At 37.0% G+C, this 14,790-nt stretch overlaps 1 protein-coding gene across 10 annotated transcripts in view; it reads left to right on the top strand.

Moving 5' to 3' along the window:
* Positions 1-14,790, top strand: part of LOC141450153 (high affinity 3',5'-cyclic-AMP phosphodiesterase 7A-like) — a 392,695-nt gene that overhangs the window by 361,027 nt on the left and 16,878 nt on the right. For all 10 annotated transcript variants that reach the window (XR_012455958.1, XR_012455956.1, XR_012455957.1 and 7 more), the window contains 11 exons: positions 270-496; positions 4,742-4,805; positions 6,763-6,858; positions 6,961-7,061; positions 7,150-7,281; positions 8,275-8,445; positions 8,549-8,789; positions 8,922-9,106; positions 9,703-10,154; positions 10,260-10,413; positions 11,849-11,972. Coding sequence is in view for 6 of the 10 variants with exons in the window: in XM_074120290.1 (XP_073976391.1) it covers positions 270-496; positions 4,742-4,805; positions 6,763-6,858; positions 6,961-7,061; positions 7,150-7,281; positions 8,275-8,445; positions 8,549-8,789; positions 8,922-9,106; positions 9,703-10,154; positions 10,260-10,413; positions 11,849-11,972 (1,947 nt within the window). In the remaining 4 variants the exon portion in view is untranslated. The remainder of the gene's footprint in view (positions 1-269; positions 497-4,741; positions 4,806-6,762; positions 6,859-6,960; positions 7,062-7,149; positions 7,282-8,274; positions 8,446-8,548; positions 8,790-8,921; positions 9,107-9,702; positions 10,155-10,259; positions 10,414-11,848; positions 11,973-14,790) is intronic.

Here is a 14,790-nt window from a genome sequence, read left to right as displayed (position 1 = left end):
TGGATTGTCTTCTATAAATTTATCTTTAAAGACTATTTGATTGAAATATTTTCTCTGACTTTTCCTTACTCAAAGAGAAAGAGAGGGAAGCCTTATGACCCTCGCGCCAAATTTTCTCACCTCAACCAAGTTTAGTGGCCCCCCTCCCTATTTCCAAGATTTATATTCAATAAAGTATTTCCTTCATCAAACTCTATCTCGAGGATTTAATGGTGAAGTAGAGCTTTGATTGAATGTAGATTGAATATGTGTTTATTGATTTGTTACAGCGGCGGAATCGATTGGTCGTGACGATGAGAAAACGGTGGAAAATGAAACGGAAGAGATGAGAAGATTATCCCAAGGAGAACTGTTGCTAGTGTCTTCAGTGTCCGACAGGGGCACCAGGACTGGCCGGTTCTTGACAATGCACAAACGTCGTCGGCGGAGACTGACCACCAGGGCGTTGCACGATACGCCTGCTTTGTTAGACGATCTCCACCATGGTCAAGTGCAGGTAAGGTTCTAGCCGTTAAAGTCTTTTGAATTCGTACCATCTGGGTGAGGTGAGGTTACTCCCAAGTCTTGGTATAACATCCGGGTAGAAAATTACAACTTCAGGAAGAACGGAGTAGAGGATGGCGTGTTAACAGCTGTTTTACATTATTGGAATGTTTCCAGAGCACTTCTCTTACAGCTCACTGTCAATCACCGGATAGTGAGCTGCAAGAAGCTTCTAGGGAGAGAAAATCCCAATCTAGCCAGCAGCTGGATTGGGAATCAATACGCGAATCCCCTCCCTGCTTCCTAATATCAATACATTTAGATATCGCACCTCACTTAGATATCGCACCTCACATCTATACTGCTCCCAATCACATCATGGATTAATTCTATTAAAAAAAAAAAAAAAAAGGCAATTTAAATGAATTTGAAGAAAAACTATGAGTTAGAACTTGGAGAATAATATCTTTGATTTTAACCGTTCGTGTTGCGCATCTTTATACACATCCTGTCCTTGGTTTTGGACTTACACCCATCATTAGAGGTAATTTAATTAGTTTCGTTGTACATATGACATCACTTATGCTACTCTTGCTGGCTGAGTGGAGGAGAGATGATACACATGGTGTGTATTGTTGTGCGAAGTGACTTTTGGCGCCATCTTTTGTGAGGAGATGGAACCTCTAGTTCTCGTTAGGGAGTCACTAGAAAGAGCTAGTATAAGTCAAAAGTCTAGACTTGACCATGGACAGACAGAAATACCTTGATTATGCTGTAAGCTTCTGGCGGACTCCAGAACATTCTAAGGGAATATAAAAAAAAGCGAAAGAGCGGCTCCAGTCCTGGTGCAGTCCAGTCCAGTGAGCAGTTTTTATTGTGAATTTATGTACGAGTTCAGTGTTCAACAGTAAACTCTTGTAACTTTAGTGAATTAATTCAGTAAATAGTTATGTTGTTATTAAACGTTTATTCACGTGCTCTGTAATAAATCAGGTTTGTTACAAGTCTAGCGTGTTTTATCATTAACTAATAGCATTCACTAGTTGTAGTTTGTAATTTTCAAATAGATACAGTATGATGATGTATGAAAGCCCGAAAAGTCGGTCAGGGAAAATCATGCCCGGACTAAACCAACGATATTATCCAGTACTGCGGGCTAACCACATTTCCTGCTGAAATTCTTGATAATTTTGAGACGAATTTAACAATTAATTATATACGTATATAAATAGGAAGTAAAGGAAATGACGGAAACTATTAAAAAGTACCTAATATTGTTCGTAGTCAATTACGTGAAATATTAATTAATATTTGTAAGATGAAAAACTAAAAGATAGGTTTGTTATCGTTTTCACTTTTTTCCCCACGATTCACTTGATGGATGAAATTGTTTGATTGGTTTTAAAATTTACCTTCACTAACAGTAAGACCCTCATCCTTAACCATTTTTGGTGCTGGAAAAAGGGGGGAGGGCTTTTCACTGGAAAAGCAGCGGAGGTAGTAAAAAGGGAAAATTGTGGCCTAAAATGAATTTCCATCCTAAACCCCCCCCACACTGGAGCGCCCGACGCTGGAGGACGCTCTGGGGTCTAATTAAAAGGGTTAAAAGGTCTTCATTCTCTTAGTCCCCCTTTTTACTAACCTTGTACACTAACACAGGCGCACACTTTAGCCTTTAGCCCCTCCTTTAGCCAGCACAAAGCAAGACCCCCACCCTCCCACTCGTAATTCTCTACAAGTTTCAACTTTTCGTCTAATTGGCTCGACTCTGTGGATCACCAATTCTATGGCATCCTTCTCGTTCTGGCTAACTTTCCATGGCAAGTTAGCTTCCCCCATCCACTTCCCTCTTGTGCCGCGCCTTTCTGATCTCTTCTCCAGGTTTTCAGGTGACTGTTCTCCAGGACATGGACATTTCCCCGGTCACTTCCTCCATCAATAAGAACTTTTAACTTTTCTTTAAAAAAAAAAAAAAATATTTTCTCCTACGCAAACGCGTCTCGCTTTTCACGAGCAAGTTTTTCTTTTTTTTTTTTTGCTAGCCTGCCTTAGACTCTTTTTTTTACTCAATTTTCTTCGGTCTAAAAAGTAATTTACTTCAATAATAATTTTAGAAATGTCCATCCGCCTGAGATGTTGTTATTAGTCAAAAAAGAAGTCGAACTGAACCCTACTCTTTCTTCCGCTTACTTTAGTAAGTTACGAGATAGAATTGTAATTTATCTCTGCTCAGAAATAACCTGTGGGTAGTTACTGGTATCGAGTTGAATGAATGAAATGATTCAATTAATCGATTATATGTTTATACATATATATAAATCCATTCTCTCTTCTTCTAACGTCTGGAAAAAAAGATGGCAGGGAAGAAAATTTATTTTTTATCCTGTACAATAGAAGGGTGTCTGGGATAAAATACTTCTTTTTTGGAAAGATGAAGGGGAGAATTGTAGCCAAGGGTGTTACTATTCCTTTAGGGTAGATCAGAATGCCTTAGTGAAAGATTTAGTGAAGAAAAAAAAAAAAAAACCATGTTCCAGTACCGCGGTAGGGAAGACGTAGTTTGGTGAGTGGAAGGCTTAAGGCTATTTTCGGGATAGGCCGGGGAGGCAGGCGATACCAAGTGAGTAGCAGCAGTCCGCCTCCAGTCTTAACTATAGAGCTCTTTAAGATTAATGACACTGAGGGGGCCATCCATCTTTCTCCGTCTTCTTGGTGTGTGTGTCTGTGTCTGGAGGGATTTGTAAGAAGGGCAAGTGTGTGTGGATGGGTGTGGGAGGTTCTGCTAGCTAGATGTGGGCAGCTAGTAGCTAGTAGCTGGTAAGGAGGATATATTGGCGAGCAGCAATATAAGATGGAGGCTGCGGCCAGAAGCCTTGAAGATTCTGCCCGCCCCATCATTGGACCAGTTTTTCTAAAAAAAGGAAAATTTAGCTGATCTGGTTTGCCCGGACCAGGCTAGTATTACCCGCCCATCCCACTGTGTATCCCTTATCTATCATTCCCGGATATCCATCATTCCAGCAGTTATCCCTTACTAAGTCCTTTTTGTCTTTCCTTTTCCTTCAGCGAGCTGTGTAAAGCCTAAAACAAAAGAAGGCGCATGAAATTCTCTCTCTCGTTTTCTTCTTTCACACCCCCCCCCCCTTCCAATCACAATTACAGGGATTAAATTTTGACAATTTGTCAGGGAATAGCAGAGTTGTTATCCCTTCTGTACGCTTGCTACCTTTCTCTTTTTGTTAATCGTGCAGATTTCCAACTTTGGTTAAAATTTCAAGTTAATTTATAAAGCTTAGAATTTGGCGTCAAATGAGTCACCATTTCCTAAAATTTTAGGAAAGCTTTATGAACTTACAAAAAAAGTAGTAAGTAAAGTATAGTAATTGCCTATTTTTTCAGGCGCGCTTTAAGTCCAACTACCAATTAGATGCAAATATAGTTTGCTGTAAATTACTGTAAATTCTCTTATATTAACCACTATATGAAATCCAAGGACTAGACACCGGGAATCGAACCCACTAAACCAACAAAACATCTTAGCATTGCGGGTCTAGTATCTTAACCGCCTAACATACTTTACTATAAATTTCTCATATTAACCATTAAATAAATAATCCAAGGTCTAGACACCGAGAATCGAACCCACTAAACCAACAATACTATTAGCATTGCGGGTCTAGTCTCTTAACCGCCTAACATACTTTACTGTAAATTTCTCATATTAACTATTAAATAAAATCCAAGGCCTAGACACCGGGAATCGAACCTACTAACCAACAATACATCTTAGCATTGCGGGTCTAGTCTCTTAACCGCCTAACATACATTACTATAAATTTCTCATATTAACTATTAAATAAAATCCAAGGCCTAGACACCGGGAATCGAACCTACTAACCAACAATACATCTTAGCATTGCGGGTCTCGCCTCTAACCGCTCGGCAACCATGGCACCTATTAACGTTTAAACAACCCTTATACTTCACTTTTTAAACTGTAAGTTTTTGTTAAAGAGATTTTCGTACTTTTTTGATAGATTTTTTTTCTTTTTGTACCTTGACTTGAACAACTTTATATTTAGCTAATGTTAAATAAATATTAAGATATCTAAAATAATTAGGCTGATTTCCCCCGGTGATAAAAAAAGTGTTTTTATTAATACCTTGAGATTTTAAGAATGTACAATTTTATTTATGTAAGTTAACATATTTGTTTGTTTACCTCATTTCTGATTATTTTGTCTGTCTGTCTGTGCAGTGCGTGCTTGACAAAGTTTGGCAGTGGCCTTTCAACGCTTTCACGCTGGATACCGCCACAGGAGGTGAGCTTAAGTTTTCTTTTTTATTCTTCCTGTTCCCATTTCCTCAAAATATGCAAGTTTTATCCCATCTCTCATACAGAGGTTCCGGGCCCACGAAGTGTCCCGCAGAGTCTTCCCGGGCCAATAAATCTGCCGCTTCGTTTTCCCTTATGTCCAAGTCCTTAAAGTCGCAAGTATGGGTATGTCGACTGCTTGATGTGATGCTGAGCACAGAATGGGTCCCAGGTATTCTCTCCTGCGGGATCCCCACCCTCTTAGCATGGAAAAGATGTCCTGTGAAAATAATCACAGGAGGTCTTCCTCAAGTGTTTACTTATTTCCATAGAAGTTTCGGAATTAAAAAACAAACAAAAAAAAAACAAAAACTTGTAATATTTACTTACAGACATAGTTGAAATAATTACACTTAATGACGTCATTTGTTGTAGTCATTAATTCGGTCATTTTTTGTAGGGCTAAAGGTCTTGGAACTAATTATAATTCTGAAAAATGCTAAACTTTAGCAGAAAATACTGAAAAAGAACAATTAGGGGTAGCATTATACTAATGAGTATAATGAAACACACGTGTGTGTTGCGGGTTTTGTATAACGCTTTGTTTTTTTTTTTATTATTAAAATGTTTTATTCATTTCTTATTTTAAGTAAAAAGGAAGTACTCTGACGTCGAGTCAAATTTTGACCGGAAGTACACATTTTGACGTCGCCTCTGTCCCCTCCACGCCCCCCTCCCAAAAGTGTCTTCCAGGCATGTGACCTTTCAAAAAAAATGCCGACTCAGTTTACACGATATAGTTCTTCTCCAACGGAAAAACTCTTATGACGTACAACTTTTCCTTTCAAAGAAGACGTGTGTGTTTTGTACTTTTCCCGGTTGTTTGGCCTCCAAGTAGCACAGCTGGCTGAAACCTGTTGATTCTCGCCTTAATCTTTGTCGGCCCCCCCCCCCCACACGCACACACAGCTCCTAGAAACAGCAGCCAGAACTTTCGAAGAGGCAAACTGTCGTCATTTATTATTTTTTTAACAGGAAACAGATTGATGACATTCTTTTTGTAAATGAAACTTTAGGTTATTGTGGTTGGGAGGGGGGGGGAAACAAGTTTTTGTTTAATTGAAAAACTGAATTAAGTTTTCATTTTGTTTTTGAGCAATTTAATTAATCTTTTTAACCCCTTCCTCCAGAAAAAGAAGAAAATGGTTACGTCAAAGAAATTATTCTTATACAAACTCTCTTTGTAAGGGGGGTCTAATAAGACGATCTTTCTTGTTGTTTCCGCTTTACACAATCTACCACTCGACTTTCTGTTATTGTAATTACCTCATTAAATTTCCTCTGGATTGATAATTCTGCCTACTTAGAAAAATTTTGATTTGACATTTCATAAGTGAGCCGTTCACACTGAACAAAGCGATTAACTCCACTTTTTTTGAAATATCCTTAAATTTAAGTGGTCAAAGCACTTGGGTACAATCACAGCTTCTTATATTTATAATAAATTTCCTCAAATAATAAAGATTAACACCATTAAATGACAAAAAAATTTTGTGGCTATTAGTTAATAAATAATTTATTTCAGAAATCATTTTCGATTAACTCCAGCGCGATAATGTAAATCGTTGCATTTAATTCAACTCAAATTCAGGGAGCAGGCGCTGAATGATGACGGCGAATTTATTTGAATTTATATTTTTAAACAGAAATTTTAAGTAAACAATGTATCGTTACATTATATTTCATCGTATTTCTCCACTATTTTTTTTATTTTATGCAGTTAATCGATTTGTGCAGTGATCGACTGATATTGTTATTAATTGTTACTCCATTTTCGGTGAAAACATAGAAACGAAGATTTCTACGAATACATTGCTTTCGCTTACTAGTGATAAGCAAAAGTGAGTAGACCACTAAATGCAGGCGATATTTGATGTTAATGTTGTGGATGTTGTTTGTTGCAGGAAGATCACTTCCGGTACTCTGTGTTCATCTGTTCCATTGGTACGGCCTCATGGACCATTTTAATTTAGATGTAGTGCGAATTTGGAAATTTTTTAGTAAGTATTCTATTTCTTCTTCTTTATTTAGTTTTTTTCTGAGAATTTTCTCCGATATTAAATCGATAATTAATCGATTTCATTTTTCCCCCGCAATTTTAGGTTTAGTGGAAGAAGGTTACCATAGCACCAACCCTTACCACAACGCTATACATGCTACGGACGTGACGCAAGCCATGCATTGCTTTCTACAGGAAGAGAAAGTAAGTAAGCTTAAACTTACTCTTACTCTCTGGTTAAGATAGTAATAGCTTAAGCCCCAGAAACAAAGTTCCATGATTTTTCTTGCAGATTCGTGAACATTTAAGTCCGCTTGAGATTATGTCAGCATTGATAGCCGCAGTTACACATGATCTGGATCATCCAGGAGTAAACCAGCCTTTCCTGATCGCAACGTCCAATCATCTAGCTGCATTATACGAGGTGAGCCAATTACTCCCAACTTAATTTACTCCTTTCCAGGTTTATCGCAAGCAAAAAAAAAAAAGTACTTTTTTGAGGGATTATATTAGTTTATTTATAATATGTTTTGCATAACTTTTGGAACAACTGTTCTTGTGTTTATCTAAACTAGATCCCCAGGGAACATAACCAAAAAGAGGCTTATGTAGCCATTCCCCTGGAAGTCTACAAGGTAGAGCCTCCTCTCTTTGCGAAATTTAGTCTGAGGCCTTGGTTTCCATTTCTACTGATCCCAAAAATAATACCTTATCTAACCTAAAAAAGGTTACTATCTATAGCTTGATTTCATTCACAAAGTACCAACTTTTGTTTTAACAAAAAACGAACAAATACAAATGCAAAGATTGATGTCAAAACCAAGTTTTTACTTGGAACCCTAAAATCAGTTCATTTGTGTAATCCCTTTCACAGTAATTCATTAGCTCCCTCAGTAAGTTATTTTCTTGCCTATTCCTGCGATATCCCTCAATAACCCCGGGATGATGATGTCTAAACTGGCGCCACCCCTAGAGAGAGAGCCTTTTGGCGTGTTGAATAAAGGAAACGGAATGCCTACACAATCCGAAGCCCCTTTTGGACCTCATAGGAGTAAAAAAGGGAACAGGAACCGATCTTCGATGTAAATTAAAACACGACTTCTTCTTAAATGGCGCTACAACTCATGAAGCGTCTTGGCCTCCTCAAGACGTGCCCGCCAGACGTCTCTGTCCTGCGCAGCCGCCCTCCAGTTACGGAATCCAAGCGATGCCAAAGCATCTCTTGCCACACAGTCCTGCCATCGCGTTCTTGGTCTGCCTACCCTCCTGGGACCTTGTACGCTACCATCCATAATTTTTTTGGGTATTTCTTCATCCCCCATCCTTGCCACGTGCCCTGCCCATCCGAGTTTTACAATTTTGACGATATCCGGTTTCTTGAACAAATTAAAAACACGTGTCAATCAAATTATTACAGAATACGTCAGTGCTGGAAAATCACCATTGGAGATCGGCCATTGGTTGTCTACTGGAAAGTCATCTAGCTGAAGAGGTGGCCAACGTAAGGCCGGAAATGGAAAAGCAGATAGCATCGCTCATACTTGCTACTGACATAACTAGACAACAGGAGTTCCTAACAAGGTTTAAGGTAACTAAAAGGGAAAATATATTCAACTAAACCTAAAATTGAACAAGTTGAACTCCAAAAGTAAGATTAGTTTTTATTTCCTTCTTCTTCTTTCTTCTTGCAGAAATATTTGGACGAAGATTCCTTGGACATGCGTAGGCCAGAAGATAGACATTTCATTTTGCAGATCGCTTTAAAATGTGCGGACATCTCGAACCCGTGCAGGCCATGGGATGTGAGCCGCAAATGGTCGCAAAAAGTTTGCGAAGAATTTTTCAGACAAGGTGATTTTGAACGTCAATTGAATTTACCAGTTACGGCGTTATGTGATCGCCATACGACGTCAGTGCCAAAAATTCAAGCAGGTAAAGGAATTTTTAATATTTGGGAGGGGGATTTTTAGATATTTAAAGAGTTTCAAATAATTTAAATATTTAAATAATAATAACAGTAATAATAATGGTAGTAGTAGTAGTAATAACAAAACCTTTCCGCAGGTTTCTTCAGATTTGTAGTTAGTCCATTGTACGAAGAATGGCATAGGTTCCTAGATACGCAGTTGTCGCGAAACATGATGGCCCATCTGAAGAACAATCAAGCTAAATGGGAGTTAATGATTCAACAGGAAATAGCCGAAGAGACAAGAACGGAAATATCAGAGGCTGAGGAAATACCAGAAGAGGTAATGATTTTATTTAATGTTTAATATGAGAAATTTATAGTAAAGTATGTTGGGCGGTTAAGAGACTAGACCCGCAATGCTAAGATGTATTGTTGGTTAGTGGGTTCCATTCCCTGTCACTAGGCCTTGGATTTTATTTAATGGTTAATATGAGAAATTTATAGTAAAGTACGTTTGGCGGTTAAGAGACTAGACCCGCAATGCTAAGATGTATTGTTGGTTTAGTTCGATTCCGGGTCTCTTAGCCTTGGATTTTATTTAATGTTTAATATAAGAAATTTATAGTAAAGTATGTTTGCTAGTCGCCTCCGGCCACGACACCTAATTTGGCTGTTGGACGTAAAGCCTACCTGAAAAAAATAGGCAATTACGAGTCGTTTTACTTTCACTTAGTTTGTTTTATTTGATCTGATAAAGTAACTAGGCCACATGCTTGCACTTTCTTCCGGTAATAGATATATTCCTGAAAAGTTAGTTGATTTAAGGCGCTTTCCTCAGGAGTTCATCGCCTCCCTGAGTATAGTTTTCTGATTTCTTTGAAGGTTAACACTAACGATTTCAGTTTCTTTCCTAATGGATGTAATATCTTTCATCAGGTAAGCAGTACAAGCGGAGTCGGTAAACTGGAAGAACGACGAGTATCACTGTTGACAGTGCCTACGATCGGCATGGAAAGGCGTCGACACTCGGTACCGGTCAGCGCGTACGGCTGTCCAGGCACTGGAGGCGTGTCCAATAGACGAGAGAGTCTACCAAGCAGAAGACTGGCTCCTACGCCTATGCTGTTGGACGATGATGATCGTCTTTCGCTGGTATCTTCTTGTTCTTCGGCCAGACGTAGTTCCACCAGTCCAACGGATGAAAGACCGGTGTCCAGTGAAGCTTTACTGCCGGACGTGTCCATAGCTTCAATAACGTCGTCCGGTGACGCTGGACGTATCTCGTCTGTACTACATGGTCAAACTCCCACGACGTCACAACCTCCTGCGTTTTCCCGTCTCACCAGGCAGCAAACGTTTCCACCGATTCAACCTTACGTTAGAGTTAGGTAAGGGTTTGAAATCAAATCTTTGCAACTTTTCTCTATTTTTTTTTTAAAGTGAACCACTTTGTTTGGTATTAACTTCTTCTATTTCTATCTCTATTAACACAGGTATCTGTCAGCTACTGGTGAACTTCGAGGCAGTTCTAGCTCGGATAGTAGTACAGAAGTTCGATGCCCAGATATGGACAACAAGCCGTTGATCAAAGAGAAAGAGAACGTCGATCCTGATATCACTAAGTTTATTCGCAGGCCGATAACTCAGGTACGCTCTATCACTTTTAGTGCACACCCTATATAGGTTCACTTATTAGTATTGTAAATCTAGCTAAGTCTCGCAAAGTTGACCTCCCTAATTCCAGATGGGATGAAACTTTTTCACGTCTCATATCCAGATGGTGTGAAGTCGTCCTTTTAACACTCCTAAGTAACTTTTTAGGAATCTATTATTCCTCCCCCAAAAAATCAAACTTTCACCATTAAGCTGTATTTCGTTTTTCTATGCTATAATCGAGTATTAAACCCCTACGAGACTCCCCCTAACCTGGTCGTTTAAAACCTTATTTTAATATCAATGGACTGAATGAAGTAATCAGCTCCAAGGCAAGGAACATCAAAATATTACAAAATGGTGAAGTCTAGAAGTAGTGGAGAGGGGGGGCCACATTTGAACAGAATTTACATTTTCTGTTTACAGAGTGCGCACAGAATCGTATTTTTGAACCTTTTTATTTTGTTTTCTACAACTTTCAAGTCTTCTTAACAGATCTACGATCAATAAACAGTTGGTACTTTATTTTTTTAATTTAAAAATTTTGTGTCAAATGTTAATATCTGCCCCACTGGGTGGGGGTCACCTTTGAACTCAATATAAAATAGAAAGAGATGATATTTACTTTACTCTGAATCTACCTTCTATCAGTTATTTCTCTCTCGACTACTACAATTACTTTCTCTTTTAAACCACTCTGAAATCTAGTTCCATAAAATCAAGAATGACTCAGTTCGGGGATGTTGTACTCCCGAAGTGTGATGGGTTTAGGGAAGTTTGTTGCGCTTCTTAATGTAGTAGGCTCGGACCACTTTCCCCTTCTCTGCGATTAAACCAAAAAATAAAAAAAGTCCCAAACTTGCAGAGGTCGGTAGGGCGGCACATTTTAACTGGTGATGTTGAAATGTGGCCCCCCTCTCCTTCCATAAAAGAAAATATAATATCCAACACTTTTTGCTGGCAAGCAAATAGACTTTTCTGTAAATACTAGATTTAAAAATACGAAATCCAAATATGGACTAACAATACTTTCCCCCTTGTCCACTACAAATCTTCACAATACCACTTCCGAAAGCTGCAACAAACATTTTTACTTCCACCTTCCAAAATGTAACATTCCTCAATTCTGGACTTTACCAAAACAATGAAAACGGAAGGGAAACTCTTGTCAATTGTACAACAGGTCTACCAACAACATATGGAGAAAATTACCGATCATAAATGTTTTAAATATTTGGCGAGAAATTGAAACTGTTCAAGGGTGCCCCCTGTTCAAATGTGGCCCCTCTCCGCTATACGAGTTTTTATTTAATTTTAATTCAGAGATGCTGCGATAATTTTGCTTCTTAACAAAATTTTTATTGAATATTTTTTTGTTTTCTTCTAAAAAAAAAACAAATTGACTACAAAACCCAAACCACTTTTACAGATGGTATCAAAACGACGTGGCTCTGCCCCAGTAGGACTGCAACCTTGTGATCCGGCCTCGCAGGCCTCCAGACGTGGTTCCATGCCCACAGATCCGGCGGCACTTCTAATACCTCGTTCACAAAGTAGGCGATGTTCACTATCTTCTAGGACACATCAGCACTTTCAGCCAGATTGGATACAGTTCACAGTATAACAGCTTCCGATTTCGGCCAACTATTAAAATACCAAATTTAAATAAACCAAAAAAAAATAAAAACAAGAAATAAGAAAAATCTTTGTGGAGACTGCCTTCTCTCTTCTCTGTGCTGAGAAATTTTTTCTTTTTTTGAATTTCTTTTGTTTTTTTTGTTTTTTTTTATTTTTTCAGTTATAATAAGTAGAGAAATCAAAAGAATAATTTAGAAATTGTTCTGTCAGAAAGGGGTCAAAGTTCGTGACCTATACTTCAGTTTTCATTAAATTTAAAAATTCTATTTATTCAATAATACTTGCTGTGGTGACTATATATTTAAATAAAATCAAAATAAAATAAAAAAAAAATTATTTTTGTGTATTTCATCAGTGATATCTATAATTATAAACAAATATAGATATAAGAATATAAAATCGAACGATTCTAATTTAATTTTTTTAAAAAATCGTGTGAATCAGTTGTATCGATTAACTAAATACTTTTTTGTATATAGAAGTGATTAATTTTTATAAGGTAAGGTCCTTTAGTTTCGAACCGCAGCAATTTTGTGACGGGTTTCAAATTTAATTATTAAAAAAAAAAAAATGGTTATATTATTTGAGATAGGGAATTGATAATTAATAATTTCTTTTAATTATTATTATAATTAATTTATTACTGCTTTATCTTGTATTATCATCACCAAATCACTCACCTTTTCTTTAGCCCACCTTATGTTTCGTTTTAGTTGAATTTAGAGCACTCAGATTAAAGCTTCTCCTGCTCTAGTTAAATTCCCTTACTAAGAGTAACATCTTGGGTGTGAACACTCATACGACTTTACGCAAACTAACTATTAAGTTCTAAGTTCATTAAAAACTCAGCCGCCACAGTAGCCGAGCGGTTAAGAGAGTCTAGACCCGCAATGCTAAGATCTAATGTTGGTTTAGTGGGTTCGATTCCCCAGTTCTAGGCCTTGGATTTTATTTAATGGTTAATATGAGAAATTTATAGTAAAGTATGTTAGGCGGTTAAGAGACTAGACCCGCAATGCTAAGATGTATTGTTGGTTTAGAGGGTTCGATTCCCCAGTTCTAGGCCTTGGATTTTATTTAATGGTTAATATGAGAAATTTATAGTAAAGTATGTTAGGCGGTTAAGAGACTAGACCCGCAATGCTAAGATCTATTGTTGGTTTAGTGGGTTCGATTCCCCGGTCTCTAGGCCTTGGATTTTATTTAATGGTTAATATGAGAAATTTATAGTAAAGTATGTTAGGCGGTTAAGAGACTAGACCCGCAATGCTAAGATCTATTGTTGGTTTAGTGGGTTCGATTCCCCAGTTCTAGGCCTTGGATTTTATTTAATGGTTAATATGAGAAATTTACAGTAAAGTATGTTAGGCGGTTAAGAGACTAGATCCGCAATGATGTATTGTTGGTTTAGTAGGTTCGATTCCCCAGGTCTAGGCCTTGGATTTTATCCACACACTGCACAATGCACTGAAAAAAGCTCCGGGCGCCAATAACCTCCAGAAGTTGATGCACCTTAAATCATTAAAAAAAAAAATAGGGGCTTTTATAAAGCTCGACTTTCCCGGTTGTTTACTGGCTAAACCCCTATGATCAGATAGTAACCAATCAGAGCCATATCACAGAAGAGTTTGCATTCTTCAGGATGATGGTTTACGCAATAGTATAGTTTTTTTTTTTTCACTTCGTCGATTCCATTTAATGTGAAAACGTTTGCATTTTTCTTCGTACTTTTTTTTTTTTTTGGTACAAATAATAGTTGGAAATTGGAAAACAATTTTCCTTCTAGTATAAAACAGTTTCAATTTTCAAGAAAAATTTTCATTGCAGTTTAGAAAAAAAAAAAAAAAGAGTCGTTGAGTGCTTATATCAGTTGTTATTTATATATTTATTTTTGAGAGCTAATTGGACTTGATAAACAGCTGATCCAATAAAGGTTTTGCTCAACCAATCAGCTTTTATTTTTTGGCCTAAATATTAATCACACACCTGTTTGAAAATTATTTTGTAACTACATTTTTTTTTTTTTGCTTAATTGCTTTATTTTTTTCTTTTTTTTTGGTTCCATGAGAAAAAGGAAATGTGGGCAAGGGGTAGGAGAAACTGAAAAAATAAAAGAATAAAATAAAAACCCAAAGATATCTAGAGAGAGATAGAAAGCATGATGGGTTGTACGAGAGAGAGAGAGAGAGAGGGTAAAATCCTGAAGAGTGTGACCAATCATTTTTGCTCTTTTTTTTCCTTTTTTTTTTTGCCCGCGCAAAAAGCTTTTATACTGTGGAAAGTGGTCCTTTTTTTTTATTGATTTTTTTATTGATTTTTCAGTTTTTTGGCTCAAAAAAATTTAATAAATAAAATGCTTCTTTTTTTTTATTAGTTTATTCTCTTATTCGTTAATTTTTGATTCTGTTCACTTTTTTTGATTGTGTTGTACAGATTAGATTTTTTAATCAAATTGAAAAAATAAATAAATACATTTTTAATAAAGTAGAAGCTGTGTGCGGCCATCCTTATATCTGGCTTTTTTTGCTGATGTATTTTTATTTAGTTTTTATTGATTTATTTATTTATTTGATCGCTGCTCATTTTAATTTTTTTTTTTGGGGGGGGATTTTATGATCACTATTTATTTTATTTGTTTTTTTTTTTCTAGCTTTGCCAAATAAATTAGTTTATATTTTTATTAATATTTTATTAACACAATAAAGTTTTTTATTACAATTTTTTTTTACTTTG

Source organism: Rhodnius prolixus, unplaced genomic scaffold (assembly GCF_049639745.1).
Source record: "Rhodnius prolixus isolate KJV_2025 unplaced genomic scaffold, Rpr scaffold_2, whole genome shotgun sequence".
Taxonomy (NCBI): Eukaryota; Metazoa; Arthropoda; class Insecta; order Hemiptera; family Reduviidae; genus Rhodnius; species Rhodnius prolixus.
This window is presented reverse-complemented; position numbering and strand designations above follow the sequence as displayed.